At 32.9% G+C, this 14,839-nt stretch overlaps 9 protein-coding genes across 9 annotated transcripts; 5 read left to right on the top strand and 4 right to left on the bottom strand.

Moving 5' to 3' along the window:
- Window positions 1-107: 107 nt before the first annotated feature.
- Window positions 108-1,811, bottom strand: UBX7 (Ubx7p; the record flags this gene model as incomplete). Its single annotated transcript, XM_011279212.1, has 1 exon — window positions 108-1,811. One exon carries the CDS (start codon window positions 1,809-1,811, stop codon window positions 108-110), a length of 1,704 nt encoding a protein of 567 aa, XP_011277514.1.
- A 632-nt stretch (window positions 1,812-2,443) lies between these two features.
- On the bottom strand, window positions 2,444-3,865 carry CHK1 (serine/threonine protein kinase CHK1; the record flags this gene model as incomplete). The annotated part of the gene is made up of 1 exon (XM_011279213.1): window positions 2,444-3,865. The coding sequence occupies one exon, from the start codon at window positions 3,863-3,865 to the stop codon at window positions 2,444-2,446; it is 1,422 nt and encodes a 473-aa protein (XP_011277515.1).
- Window positions 3,866-4,458: 593 nt separating this feature from the next.
- Window positions 4,459-5,718, top strand: BN7_183 (uncharacterized protein; the record flags this gene model as incomplete). Its single annotated transcript, XM_011279214.1, has 1 exon — window positions 4,459-5,718. The coding sequence occupies one exon, from the start codon at window positions 4,459-4,461 to the stop codon at window positions 5,716-5,718; it is 1,260 nt and encodes a 419-aa protein (XP_011277516.1).
- A 7-nt stretch (window positions 5,719-5,725) lies between these two features.
- CHM7 (phosphatidic acid-binding protein CHM7) lies at window positions 5,726-7,039 on the bottom strand (the record flags this gene model as incomplete). Its single annotated transcript, XM_011279215.1, has 1 exon — window positions 5,726-7,039. One exon carries the CDS (start codon window positions 7,037-7,039, stop codon window positions 5,726-5,728), a length of 1,314 nt encoding a protein of 437 aa, XP_011277517.1.
- Window positions 7,040-7,215: 176 nt separating this feature from the next.
- Window positions 7,216-8,619, top strand: HSM3 (Hsm3p; the record flags this gene model as incomplete). Its single annotated transcript, XM_011279216.1, has 1 exon — window positions 7,216-8,619. The coding sequence occupies one exon, from the start codon at window positions 7,216-7,218 to the stop codon at window positions 8,617-8,619; it is 1,404 nt and encodes a 467-aa protein (XP_011277518.1).
- A 181-nt stretch (window positions 8,620-8,800) lies between these two features.
- GWT1 (glucosaminyl-phosphotidylinositol O-acyltransferase) lies at window positions 8,801-10,288 on the top strand (the record flags this gene model as incomplete). Its single annotated transcript, XM_011279217.1, has 1 exon — window positions 8,801-10,288. One exon carries the CDS (start codon window positions 8,801-8,803, stop codon window positions 10,286-10,288), a length of 1,488 nt encoding a protein of 495 aa, XP_011277519.1.
- Window positions 10,289-10,735: 447 nt separating this feature from the next.
- SRS2 (DNA helicase SRS2) lies at window positions 10,736-13,255 on the top strand (the record flags this gene model as incomplete). Its single annotated transcript, XM_011279218.1, has 1 exon — window positions 10,736-13,255. One exon carries the CDS (start codon window positions 10,736-10,738, stop codon window positions 13,253-13,255), a length of 2,520 nt encoding a protein of 839 aa, XP_011277520.1.
- A 124-nt stretch (window positions 13,256-13,379) lies between these two features.
- SMB1 (mRNA splicing protein SMB1) lies at window positions 13,380-13,943 on the bottom strand (the record flags this gene model as incomplete). Its single annotated transcript, XM_011279219.1, has 2 exons — window positions 13,380-13,835; window positions 13,908-13,943. The coding sequence occupies 2 exons, from the start codon at window positions 13,941-13,943 to the stop codon at window positions 13,380-13,382; spliced, it is 492 nt and encodes a 163-aa protein (XP_011277521.1).
- Window positions 13,944-14,293: 350 nt separating this feature from the next.
- Window positions 14,294-14,803, top strand: CHZ1 (Chz1p; the record flags this gene model as incomplete). Its single annotated transcript, XM_011279220.1, has 1 exon — window positions 14,294-14,803. One exon carries the CDS (start codon window positions 14,294-14,296, stop codon window positions 14,801-14,803), a length of 510 nt encoding a protein of 169 aa, XP_011277522.1.
- Between the last annotated feature and the right edge of the window lie 36 nt (window positions 14,804-14,839).

Here is a 14,839-nt window from a genome sequence, read left to right on the forward strand (position 1 = left end):
CCATACTAATACAGATTGTCCGTTTATATGAAAAGAATGGACTCAATATATATGTATATATAAATTAAACTGTGTGCTATATAAATAGTCATAAATCCTCTTAAATCTCATCTCTTTTTAGAGTCATCTTCCAAATTAACATGGTTTCCGTTATATGTCAGACGGTCGTCGTTGTCATTATCATCATTTAAAGTTCTAATCCACGATTGACTGGAATTTGTTCTTAATAGCGATGCTGGTAGTTCAGTCCTACCTACTGCTGATTCTTGGTGATTCTGTTGGGTGTTCAAACTTTGAGCTGGAGAAGCCGGCCTTGGAAGTTGAACCTGGTCCAAATTTAAATTCAAATTTAGTGATGATGGATGCAATAAGTCAAGTCTATTGGTTTCTGGTTCATTAAAGTTTCTTGGTGTAGGAGCTGGAGAAACGTACGATGATGATTGTGGTGAAGCTGGATCAATCATGTCATCATCCTGCTCAATGGAATCATTCTGTCTAGCCTCATCATTCGAATTATTAAGTGAATGGCCTTCACTTCCATACCAAAGTGAAGATAAACCGCCAAATACCCTTGAAAAGAGACCGCCACTTGAAGGTGTCTTCTGTTTACCTTGATAAGCAGTAGCATAAGTGTTGAATGGTTTCAAGATCAAAGCTGAACGAGGGGTTAGTTCAAGAGCATCTAATGTTTTCTCTTCATCAGTGACACCAAATGTAGCTCTTGGAATAGTTCTGTGAAAACAATATGGGTCATCGCCATCGGTTCTATTTTCATCAAGCCATTTTCTCACAACATTTAATGTGTCATTATTTTGGAACTCATGTCTTAAAGAGCTACCGTCCAATAAACGTATAGACAATGCACATTTTGGATGACTTGAAGGTCTTCTATCACGAATATTGTTTTTTAACGATTTGTTACCGCTGATTATTTCATCAATATTTGAATGTTCATCTTCTAGCTCACCCGAATCATTTGACAATCTTCTCTGTCTCTCTCTGTCTTCTTTTTTGCGAAGCTCATTTAGTTTTCTTTCATCTTCATCAGCTTTCAATAACCTTTTAACCCTATCACGCTCTTCTTTCTCCATTTGGCGTTTTTTCAACTGTTCTTCTTTATACTTTTTAGCGGCAAGTTCAGCGGCTTCTTCTTTCAAAGATTTATGATCACGTTTCCCATAGCTTTTGCCTTTTGAAGATGGACTTGGTGTATTTCTTTGTGATTGTAAAGCATCTCTTGTAGAATTTCCAACTCGTGGAGAATCTGTGGACCCGGAAGCATCGGTAGCTGGTAGTGATGGTGATACCAAGGATACATTTGAATCTTCTAATGGTGCATTTCGTACGGTTGTGTTTTGCTGAGGACTTGATGTTGTTTGTCTTGTGTTTGAGGTAATACCAGATTCCTGAAGATTCACATGATTTGGTGGTTGTTGGTCTTGTTGATCTGTTGAATTTGAAGAATTTTGTAATAAAACTTTTTCCATCCTTTCTTTAAATTGTTCTTTATTTACATCACCATGAATGATATCTAATATAGCAGAGACTTTAATACAATATATGCTGGGTACAATAACATTTGGAAAAACTTGTTCAAATAACGCAAATTGCTGTGTATCTTTGACAAGCTTTAGAGCAACAGCTTTCTCTGAAACCAGCTGCAATAGATCAGATGAAAGTATCTCATTGATCCAGTTATTAGAGGATGTTGAATTATCTGTATTAAAAACAATTAATGGCTTATTTTGAGCAACTGATGTTGTAACTGCCGTCTCAACAGTGGAGATGAAGACTGAATCTAGGTCTGTCATGTTGTTTAACACTGGCTCCTATCTTTATAAACAAAAGCGCTTTATCTCTTAATATTCTTAAGCCTTTGTATGTGATGTTTGTGTGAGCTTTTGGCGCCTTGTTGTTGTTCGATAACCTATAATTTTAAAAGTTCGGTTGTTCAAAAGATAATTGTTAATGCCATGATTTTAATTTCAATCATGTTGTGAAAATAAGGAGAAAACTACCAAATCAGGAAAGTACCCCCAAAATAGAATATTACTTTCAAAATTCCTTTTTATGAATCAAGAAATCGACTAAGGTGAAGATTCTTTTCATATTAAGAGGAAATAGTGCTTTAGTGATCACGAAGTTGGTAATACAAGTGAACTACAAACATTTTCATTTGACGTCAGAAATATATATACTATGACCAAAACTCTAATTCGATATGATCACGGGTCGAATATAGGAATTGCGATATCATGAAATTAATTGGGAATGATTAAACTGAAGCTTAACGTCTGAAATATAAGAAATAATTAACATATGAAACTTTATAGATTGATTTATATGTTAGACACGTATTATAATGTATCGATATATTGAAAAAACTGAAATACTCCATATTGTACGATATATATAATCTTCTATATGATTCAATCATTTATTTTTATTCTTCTATGTAAACGGCCTCTCTACTCAATATAGTGATCCTCTTGAAAAGTCTTCTCCATTCCAATGGATCACCTTTCGTCTTAACAAAATCGACTGTTTTTAACTTCAAATTTTCAACTCTTGATATTTTAATATTACCTCTAAGGAACGACTTTCTTCTATCAACTGTGTGAACAGTAATATGAACCGGTCCTTTATTTAGGGAATGATCATTGATGATTTTATCTTGGAACCCTGCTGTTGAAATACCAATTCTATGCAGAGCCGATATTAAGATTGGAATTAGTGATTCAGCTGGTAAAATTGAGAAAAATCTAGTTAATCTATCAGCATAATTAAAATGTGGTGCTTGAGATCCGCTAAGTTTTTTGTTTTTAGAGAACTGTAGTACTGAGGGATCTTTGGAAATAATTTTAAATATACTTTCTCTTTCTGAGTCTTGCTTTGAAGCAATTTGTGCTTTGTTATAATCAGTAAATTCTTGTTGAGTAGAAATGAGTCTACTAAATTGATCATCTTCCGCATCATCAATCATAGCTGCAATATCTGCCACCGGTTGTGAAGCAATGAAGTGGTCTTGAATTGAGTCATATTGATCCTCACTGTTAGAACTTTGAACATATTGCTCATCTGAAAGACCGATATGCATATTTTCCAATAATTTGGAAGTAAGTAATGTTGAATCTTTACATAACCCATCAGGAGTAGAATATTTGTTTTCTTGATTCACCCAAATATGTTTCCTCAGTTGATCAATTTTACCTCTCTTATCGACTGAAATTTTCAAAATCAGACGTAATAATGAGAGTACCATCGGTGAAAATTTGTTCCAAGGTTCAGTTAAAATTTTTCCATCATTTGCTGAAAAATGTCTAAAGAATGGATCTGCTTTAGTTGGTTCTTCCCATGGTGTCTCCCCTGAAAGCAATACAAATAAAACAATACCACAAGACCAGATATCAGCATACTCAGGGTCGTAACCATTTCCTGATACCAACTCTGGGGCCATATATGGTGCTGATCCACATGGTGTATAGCAAAGTCTCTTTTCACCTGCTCTTGATTTTCTGAAAACAGCAGCAAGACCAAAATCAGCTATTTTGAGGTTACCTTGAGCATCAAGCAAAATATTTTCTGGTTTTATATCTCGATGTGCAATACCTTTTGAATGTATAAAATCAATAGAATTAATCAACTGTTTGAAATAAAAGTGTGAGATCTCTTCATCAACCCCAATATCAGGCTCTATCTTGTCAAATAAGTCACCGCCTGTTGCTAGTTCCATGGCTATATATAACCAATTTCTATCTGTCCCAAAATCAAGCAACTTGATTATATTTGGATGACCTGAACAAGTTTTATGAAATAAAACTTCCCTTGAAACGACCTCATCACTCAGACCAAGACTGTGACACATTTTTCTATGAATAAATTTAATAGCAAATAGATTCTTCGATTGATAATGTGCAAGCTTAACACTAAAACAACTATGTTAATTATTATTCAAATCATTGAAAAACAAGACGTACTTACATAGCAAATGAACCTTGGCCTATGGTGTTCCCTACCTGGATCCCACTGATTTTGGGTAGAGGATCCAACTGCGAAAGCCTTAAGTTACCTGACATATTCTCTTATGGTTGTGGTTCTTTCAGTATGAAATGGTGGCAAAAGATTGCAAAGCTCAAAAGGTATTTGATATTCTATTCGTCTTCATTTCGTGTTGTTTTTGTTTTCATGTTTCCGTATTTGGTCCACCAACACTATGGTAACCGTAAAACCATTTCACTACCTTTTTGGGAATTCGGTGTTCGGCTATCAATTCGAGCTGGGTATGCTGGATGCTGAGCATCTCATCTATCGTTAAGGTTTAATTTTACCCAAAACCTTTATACCTAATATCCCATACATCATAGAAGCTGTTTGCTTTGTCCATTATACTCACTTTCGTTATTTTATAAAAGGATTGGACTCTTTAATCAAAAAAGTCAGGTTTGATTTAATTGGAAAATGAGCATATCGATAGAAGAAGCAAAGAATTTGACACAATCTTACAATAATGAAAACGCTAGACCTGTACCCCCAACACCACCACCACGTCGACGCCCAGTACCTGAATTGGAATCAAAATCAAACAGTATTATTAAAGATGATATCGAAGAAAACTATACAATATCGAAAATAAGGCTATCCAATCCAAACCTTCAACCATTATCATCAAATGAGATTCAACATCTCAAAAAGAATGGAAGGCACAGTATTCAGGCGCTACCCACTATACCATCATCCAAAAGTTCAGAATTTCTCACAAGGCATCACTCATTTGGATCTAACGAAAACAAATCGATATTCAGAAGTAGGAGCTTACTACGCTCGGGTACAAAGCAGAAACTCGAATCGTCATCTAATTCTCAGGATTTTTGGAAATATCATATACTTGAGTTTGGTAATGGTCTTTACCTCACATGCAATCCAGATTCAAAACATATATATTGTCGTAATGCACCAGGATTCTATATTGAGATTCAGTATCCAACATTGCAAAGTGGAAGAAAAGACAGTACAGGTAAAAATGGATTTAGAATGGTATTTAAAAATCAAGTGGATGGTGATGTCTTCTCAACCGTAACGATGGAAGGTGATAAATTTGAGATTAATTTATTGAGTAGATATTACTTAACAGAAGATGGAACACTTGAGATTAAGGAAGGAGATGTCCAAAGTTATCATCATAAAACAAAGAACATTGATCTCAAGGAGTTACAAGGAAAATATATTGAAAGTCAATCAAAACTTGTGAGATATGAATTGGAAGATATTAATAAAGATAAATGGTATTTGGGGTCTATACCTCAGTTCAAAAGTGCAACAAAACTAAAAAATAAAAGGTATATTTATTTCCATGAACCAAAAGGTAAAATTTTAGCATGTTTTAGACCACAAGAAGTGAGAGCCAAAAAGAAGTTGATCAAAAAATTTAACAGATCTTTACAATCAGGTTCAAATGGATTTTACTACGATGAAAATAATTCAGATGATACATCCGGTTCCAGTGAAACGATATATTATTCACCAGGTGATGGCGTTTTCCAACAGGACCCGCCTGATGATTCTCCTAATGATGTCAAACTTGGGTGGATCACTATATACGATGATTTCAATAAATTGAAAATACCTGGAATGTGGGAGATAACCTTGGGATTCACATTAGCTGCTGGTTTTTCACAAATACTAGAGGAAAATAGAAACGTAAAAAGATTTAGCACTTAATTGCAAATCAATTGGTCATGGCTTCGTTTGAATTTTGTTCTTTTGCTTTTGTAGATCCATCTTGTATTTCAGTTGGAGATAGGCCCAAATTTGATAACTTTTCAGCCAATTTTTCTTCCTCCTTGTCTTCATTAATTTTGTTTGTAGTTTTTGATGCCTTATCTTGTGCTAGTAATGCTTCAAATTCTTCTTCGATGTCATCTTCGTTGACTTGTGGATTGAGACGATATAACTCTGATGATATTTTATCCGATTGATATTTTTCTTCTTCTAAATCATCCATGATTTTTTCAAGCCTTTCAACACCGCCAATTTGGCTGTTCAAGTTCTTTAAGATTCCAGTACCATTTTCCAATGCTTTCAATAATTGGACATTACTTGAAGATTCATCAATCTTGTAGATAACAGAATCAAGCTGATTAATTAAAGAAAGCTGTGTGCCTAATGATTTTTCAGCTAGCTTCTTGGATCTTAATAAATTTAATGATAAATCTTTACTATTTTTCTTTTGTAAACTTTCTCTTAGTTTGATGGAAATAGAATCAATTTTTCCCTGAAGCTCGTCGCTTTTCAAGTTCAAGTTCTTAAGTGTACTCTTCAATTCAGCTATAGCAATATCCTCTTCTGTGATCTCCTCGTTGCTCAACTTAACAATAGTATCATTTGATCTGATCTTGCCAGTATCTCTTTGTAAAAACAAAAGCAATATCTCAAAGTCCAACTCACTCAATTTCACCGTGTTACCAAAAGCTTTTATATTCAATCCGTTTAAATACTCTCTTAATTCATCCTTGGTGAAGACTTGTTTTGATTGACCAGGAGTCGAAAATGCAACACTATTTTCAAGTTCTCTAGCATAAATTTCCAAAATTTTTCTTGATACGAGAGTATCACCTTTCAAATTATTTTTACCATCACCAATTTTATAAGATGTATTGATCAAGAATTTGTTAACCGCCCAGTTCAATGCTGGTCGCACCCAATGTCTTGTGTATATGCTTTCAGTTTTTGATTTATATTGTTGTAGGGGAATTAATTCACCAGCCGCCACGAGTTCTTCTAGAACTGATGATAATGCCATCGGTTTACCATAATCAGGAAGTGTGAGATCCTCCAATAATCCAGTGGTCTGTAAAGCAAATGTATCTTTGAAAGATTGATTTTGAAAAAATGTTGTGATTAAGGATTTCCATGCTATGAGATTAGCTTCATACCCATCAGGATTAACATCTTTAAGTTTGGCAAAATCTGAATACAAAGAGTAAAGTCTTGATTTCGTAAATAAAGAGTGATTGACAACTGTTTCTCTAAGATCTGACATGATTTGTGTTGATAATGGGAATATGGTTGATGAACAATACAAACTAAAATTATTAGTGACAAATTTATTTTTTTTTTGTTTACATCTCAGATCAACACTTCCGATTTTTTTGCCTTCAATTATCAATCAGAGGCTCTATTGAATCGTACAACGAAAGCGGAAACATAGGAAAGAAAATGTCGAGCGACAGAAATATTGAGCTACAGACCAGGCTACAAGAACACTTGCTGAAAGTCAATGTATCTGAGGTCGACGATTTAGATACTAAATTGATTGATGATTTCATCTCAATTGCCACAATTGATAAAACCATTCATCATGATCAAAACCAAATCAAAGATCTTTTACTCGCAATCATTGATATCCTACATAATAACTCATTGGATATTGATTACAATAAAGTTATTGGGCTATTAGATGCGGTTTTAATAGGACTTGATTTTGAAACAGTCATAGATTTGTTCAAATTGGATTTGATAGTGGAGGCGCTTCACTCTCCAAACGAAAACCTTCAAATATTAGCAATGAAAGTATCAGCCAAAGCCAGTCCCCCAGATATATTATCTAATACTGAAATAATTCCAAAAGCTGTTGAGCTGCTTTCAATTAAAGATAGTTCTATCAAGTTGGTGAACGAAATTGAGAAATCAATTGGAACCTTAGTTTCGGGTGAGCTCATTAGAAGAAGACTTTTAAGTGGTAATGTTGAATCGAAATTGCTTGGTATAAAGGAAAGTAATGATACAACTGTCAAGAGTAGATTATTGGACTTATTGATCCACGTTTTACCTTTAGTCAAAGAACAAGAAATCAATCCAATTTTATACAAGTTTACAAAATTCACTGAAGATAATGATATCTTATACACATTGAATCTCATCAGATTTTATACTGAGATTTTGGACATTGTGGACTCATCACTGGAAAAATACTGGCTTTTAGTTAATATTGAAGATCAAATTAACATTATTGGTAAATTATATGCTGAAAGATCAACAAACTCTGATATTGAGTATTTTGCCGTCACTGAACTATCACTATTCTTCAAGAAACTTTCATTGATTTCACCAAGCTTATTTGAAACATTGGATAATAAATTTGTCAAGATTGGGAAAAATGATCACTTTTTATTGGCAACTTTAAATGCGTCATATCTTGGTTCAAAGCATCAATCAATTTTGAAACAATTACCATTGAATATCAACAATATATCTATATTCAGAAATCTGATTTCTGATCCAACTTCTTTCAATTCTGTCAAGGATGAGATTACCACAAATAAACTACTCAAACTTCCATATGTTGAGCTTTTTGCAATCTTATCCAAATTGGCACAATATAATTATAGTGCAAAATTACTTCTTCAAGAATTACCGCAGGTAATGAACAAAGTTATAGAAGGTAGAAATGTCAGTGAGCCTGAAAGCTATGAGCTTCGAAAATTAACTATTGAAAATTTACTCCAACAATCTGATGAGGATTTAGAAATTTGGAAATCGCCTCTTCAAAGAGAATATTATACAATAACACATGGTCATCCATTGCAAAGTCAAGCACTTGTACAAGATACACAACTATAATGAAAACTAAAAGTATGTGTTTAATCAAGAAACCTTTTTTAATATGTAGTGAATCGTGATCTAGTCTATATAAAATTTGATTATGTAATCATGTTATTGTTGACGTGTTTGGCGTAATTAATGAAAAAGGCGATGAGATTGATTCATAAACTTCAGCACATTTTCAAGATAACATCATACAATGAGTTCGCTCAAAGAAAGAAAACAAGATTTTGTCACGGGTCTAAGTGGTGGTGAAATCACAGAGATCAATCAAGTCACATCAATTGCTTTAGTGGCATATTTTTCTTGGGGATTGATTAATAAATACACCAATTTGTTCAAAGGTGAAAAGAAATGGGAATTTGGTAGTCTATTGATAGACTTTCTATTGAATTGGGCTGGTTTATTACTATCAGTGACTATATACTCTAGTATTCCAGGTATATTGGCTTTGTCTATTTTGATACCAGCAATCTCATTATGTGTTATATTAGGAAACAAAAATGCATCATCAACTCAAAAAACCAAAGCTCCAAAAGAATTAACTGATAAAACATATTTGCCTAAAAAATCATTTATTACTGCATATAGAGGTGGCATGCTCGTGATTACTGCTATTGCTATCTTAGCTGTTGATTTTCAAATATTTCCTAGAAGATTTGCCAAAGTCGAAACTTGGGGTACTTCACTCATGGATTTAGGTGTTGGTTCATTTGTATTTTCAATGGGGATCGTATCAACAAGAAGTGTTTTACTGGAAAAATTTAATAATGTCAAGGTAAATTATTTCAAAAAAGCATGGAAAACAGTTACAAGCAGTATCACTGTTCTAGCATTGGGATTTTTAAGACTCTTCTTTGTTAAGAATCTTGATTATCAAGAACATGTTTCTGAATATGGTGTTCACTGGAATTTTTTTATAACTTTGGTTTTAGTCGGACCGATTGCAATTTTCTTAGATCCTGTTTTCAAGTTGATTCCACGTTCTTTGGTATCTTTAATTGTTACATTTACATATGAATGGTTCATCGTTAACAAAGAAGGTTTCTTAACCTATTTATTGCTGGCCCCAAGAACTGATTTTGTTTCATCTAATAAAGAAGGTATCTTCTCATTATTTGGATATTTGGCTATCTTCTTAGCTGGTCAATCTACAGGATTTTACGTGTTACCATCGGTGAAATCTAGATATAATTTGTTTGTTCCAAGTACAAAAGAGAACGTTAACAAAACTTCCACTACCAAACCTTCGTTGCTTCAAAAACTTACAACAGTGTCACCAATTACAGGCTTACTCATATGGTTCACTGTATATGGCCTTTTATTTGCCACAGTTAGAGCACAACATGATTATGGTGTTTCAAGAAGGCTTGCAAATCTGCCATATGTATTATGGGTTTGTACCTATAATACTGGATCTTTGGTATTTTATTCTTTGATAACCAAATTTTTGGAACCACCAAATTCGGACTATAACGATCAAGTGCCAGTATCTTTAGAATCGTTCAACTCAAACGGTATGATCTTGTTCTTGGTCTCCAATGTTTCCACTGGATTAGTCAATATGACTATCAACACCTTAGATGCCTCTACCGGGGTAAGCATAACAGTTTTGTTCTTGTATACATTATTTGTTGCATCCGTTGCGGCATTCTTGTATTATAAAAAAATCTTTTTAAAGATTTGAGTCAACCACAATAGATGAATCATGTATATAATGAATAATATATTGTAGGTACTTATTATCTGATTTCTAGTTTCACTTGGATCTATGTGACACTTGGTGATGATGATATACGAAAGGGCGCGACTTAAATTTCTTCATATACGCGCATAATTTGATCCCAAAATATTCAAAATAGTAAACAATGAAGCGAACTCAGTCAAAATCATCAAAGCTAGCCTCATCAACTTTCAATAATGACTAGTCAGCTTGTGCTTCAAAGAATTCTTGCGGGGCTTAATGCTTCACAGAGAAGAGCTGTAACTAGTCCTCCAACTGGACAACTTCAAATCATCGCTGGTCCTGGTACTGGTAAGTCTTTCAACCTATATCAATAAATGTATATTGAAGAGCAATCTGCTAACATTTATAGGTAAAACAAAAGTACTCACTTCAAGGGTAGCATACCTTATGATTGAATATAACATACGACCTGAAACTATTATTGTCACTACATTCACAAAGAAAGCTGCAAATGAAATGAAGGAAAGATTGGCTTCAATGTTGGAGAACACAAATCTACCAATTAATCGATTGATAATTGGTACTTTCCATAGTATTTGTAACAGAATATTACATCAATATGGCCATGTCACAAATCTTCAAAAGTTTAAGATTGCTGCTGATAGAGATTGGAATCATATAATGAACTCGGTGATTGATCCTATAACAGAAGATGTTGCTAATATTAGAGACCTTGTTAAAATTGGTAAATTAGAAAGTGGTGAATTTTTACCTATAGAGAGAAGTCAAGGTACTTCTGAAAAACCGTATGACTTAAAAAGTGTTAAGAAGCAGATATCTAAGCTCAAATCTAAAGGTTTATATCCAAATGAATACCAACAACAAAGAGATCATAATAAAGAATTATATGCAATATTCACAGAGTTTCAAAATAAACTTGAAGCACAAAAGATGATGGACTTTGACGATCTCTTGATTAAGACAAATCAACTACTTAAAGAACATAATGTGCTCAGTAAGATCAATCATGTCTTGGTTGATGAATTTCAAGATACAAATACGATTCAGCTTGAATTAGTGAGTAGATTTGCTAAAGGCAATTCAATAAACAACAATTGTATAACTGTTGTTGGTGATCCAGATCAAAGTATTTATCGCTTTAGAGATGCAGTTTCAATTAATTTTGATCTGATGAGAAAATTATATCCAGAATGTGATGTTGTACAACTTAATCAAAATTATCGTTCCACGTCAGGGGTGTTGGATTTAAGTGAAGCATTAATGACACAACAAGAAAAAAGAATTGGGAAATCTTTAATTTCAAGTTTTCAACATGATTTTAGTCCCGTTTATAAAACACATGATTCAAAAGAGGATGAAGCTGTATATATAGCTAATGAAATCAAATATTTAAGATCTTTACCTGGACTATTTGACTATTCAGATTTTTCAATCTTGGTAAGGGCTGCATATCAAAGTAGAGCATTAGAGAAGGCATTAGTTGAGAGAAAGATCCCATATAAAATTGTGAAAGGTAAAGCATTTTGGGAAAGGAAGGAAGTTGAAATGATTATAGATTTATTGAGAATGGTTGCATATGATGATGATAAACCAGCTCTTTTGAGGACTCTTCAATCACAAACTTCAGGAATTGGGCCTGTTGCTATTAAGAAAATTGATGCTATATTAGAAGCAGGAATAAAAAATGGTGAAAGTGTTTATGCAACGTTGAATAAAATTGGTGATGGTGAAGGTGAAATAAAAGGTATTAGTCCAAAGATACAAAATTTAATTAAAGGTTATACAAATTTGATTAACGATGCTAGATTATTAGCTATAAGTGAATCTGTTGAACTTGATGCATTGGTGAAAGTATTTGATTATTTCACAAAAAATGGGGCTTTAAACGACCTGCTTCTGAATGATGAAGAAAGAAAACAAAACGTAACTGAAGTTAAAAATCAATTAATAGTTTTTGAACCTATTGAAGATGAAATATTAGATCTTAATGATGAAATACCCGTTGAGCTTGAAGATGAAGAAGAAACTCTATTACAAAGTTTCCTTTCCTCTATTCAACTTTATTCAACTCATGATAAAGAAGGTGCTGGAAACGATGGTGAAGTTTGTATATCAACAATTCATTCTGCTAAAGGTTTAGAATGGCCGGTTGTTTTCGTTCCCGGTTTAACTGAAGGTTCACTTCCAGCTGGTTATGCAACAAAAGATGCAGATGATGAAGAAGCATTAAATGAAGAAAGAAGAATATTCTATGTTGCTACTACAAGATCTCAACAATTGTTATATATAACGACACCTTTATCAGGTGGTCCAGGGTGGTCAGATCGTGAAGTTGAACCATCAAGATTTATTTCAAGTAAAAAAGTTCAAAAATTAATGAGAGATAATCAAGAAGCTTTACAAAATTGGGATAACGTGAATGTGTTATATCAAAGTTTTGATAAATCAATTACAGATGAATCAGGGGTCAAGAAAGTGTTAAAAGATTATAAGGAATATTGGAAGAGAAAGAACAACGAAGGTTTAAACAAAGATACTTACGAGGAAGATCATAGTTATGATTATCCTAGTTATTCTACTTTTAAACGTCGTTTATCTTTTTTAAATGATAAAAGATACCATTCAACGTTTGCAAAACCCCAGATTGAAGATTCAAAACCACTTCCTCCACCTGGAGTGAAAACATTTGCGCCAAAAACTCAAATCAAAATCAATTCAATAACTAAACATACACCTTCAAATAATATACATAAAATCAACCATGCTCCAATTTTTAAACAATCCTTAAATTCATCATCCTCAAAAACCACAACAACTGCTTCAAGTATAACAAAAATTAACACCACTATAAATCGTGCATCAACAACATATATTACTACAGTATCATCAGGGAATGAAAATCCTCCAAAGAGAAAGAAAACACTTGGTGTGAGAAGAAGATTTTAAGATATTTTATACTGTTTATAGAAGTTAAAGTACAGATAGAATCATAACTTAGCATTATAACATTAATAATATACAATATTTTTTTGTTCATTTGTAATTTCAATAATTCCCTTTACAAAATGATTTATCTTTTGAAACCAGGAGGTGGATTGAAACCTTTTGGAGCACCTGCAAAACCTGGATTGTTTTGAGTACGTACAGGAGCTGTTAAACTTTGACCTGAAGGTTTTGTTGTTGTATTATTAGTTTTCAATGGTTTTATAACACCAGAGCCTTGTTTGGCAGCAACTCTTGCCTTTTGGTTTGTTGGTGGAGCTTCTATGGTAACAGATATCACATGTTCACCTCTAAGTATAATTAAACCAATTGTTCTTTTTTGTTCTTGAATTAAATTTGATTCTGATTCTTCAGATTTATTTCTTGCACGATCTTTTAATGATAATACTGATTTTTTCGTAAGTCTATACTCTTCTGTATCTGCAAGGACTAAGTTATAATGTTTATCAAATGATAATAATTCACCTATGAATTGTCTAGAGTCTAATGTTATCACTTTAACTGTGTAATTTATTAAATCAGACTAATAAATTTTGTTAGTAACTTTCATCGACTTTCATCGAATAATAAGGAAACAAACCCAAAAAAAACATACCAATCTTGTCTTCTTGGATACATTGATGTTGGACATTGTAACTAGCCTATTATCCCACTCTATTTCTCTATTTTAGTTGAATTCTAGCATACAAATGAATTGTTTATTAGTGATATCAATTTGATTTTTTAATTACAGGGTAAATTTTCAGGCTTTCGCGAATTTATTTTCCAATTCAAAATGGCAATTGAAAATTGAAAAATTGGAAAATTGAAAAACGTCCCCAGAAGAACGCCAAAATTTTAAAAATGGAAAAATCACGAAATTTTTAAATCTCAATTAGAAAAATTGTGTCTTTATATTTAAATTTAACAATTAATTATACTTTATTAAACACAGGTTATCTTAACAACAACCCGTTTATACAACTCAATTAACACTTAGAAATGTCTGAAGAAATCAAAGAAACTCCAGCTGCCCCAGTTGCTGCTGAAACTGAACCAAAAGAAACAAAAGAAGAAGTTGAAGCTAAACCAGAAGAATCTAAGGAAGAATCTAAGGAAGAATCAAAAGATGAATCAAAAGATGAATCTAAAGAAGAAACAAAAGATGAAACTGAATCAAAACGTAAACCAGAAGAACAATCAACCAAAAAAGATAAAAAAAGACGTCGTAGACAATATGATGATGCTCCAAAAGATGAAGAAGATGATGAAGAAGAATCTGAAGAAGATGATACAAAATTAGAACTTCAATTAGAAGAAGATAATGATGATGAAGAAGATGATTTAACTGAAATTGATCAAACTAATATCATCACTGGTGGTAGAAGAACTAGAGGTAAAGTTATTGATTATGCTAAAACTGCTAAAGAATTAGATGCTGATGGTTCTAAAAATGATGACGATGAAGAAGAAGATGATGGTGATTTTAAAGAAGCTGATACTACTAAATAATTTTCATAGTGGTGATATGGTGTATGAATAAAATCA

The sequence above is a fragment of the Wickerhamomyces ciferrii genome, contig 00002 (assembly GCF_000313485.1).
Source record: "Wickerhamomyces ciferrii WGS project CAIF00000000 data, strain NRRL Y-1031 F-60-10, contig 00002, whole genome shotgun sequence".
In the NCBI taxonomy this organism is placed as follows: Eukaryota; Fungi; Ascomycota; class Saccharomycetes; order Phaffomycetales; family Wickerhamomycetaceae; genus Hansenula; species Hansenula ciferrii.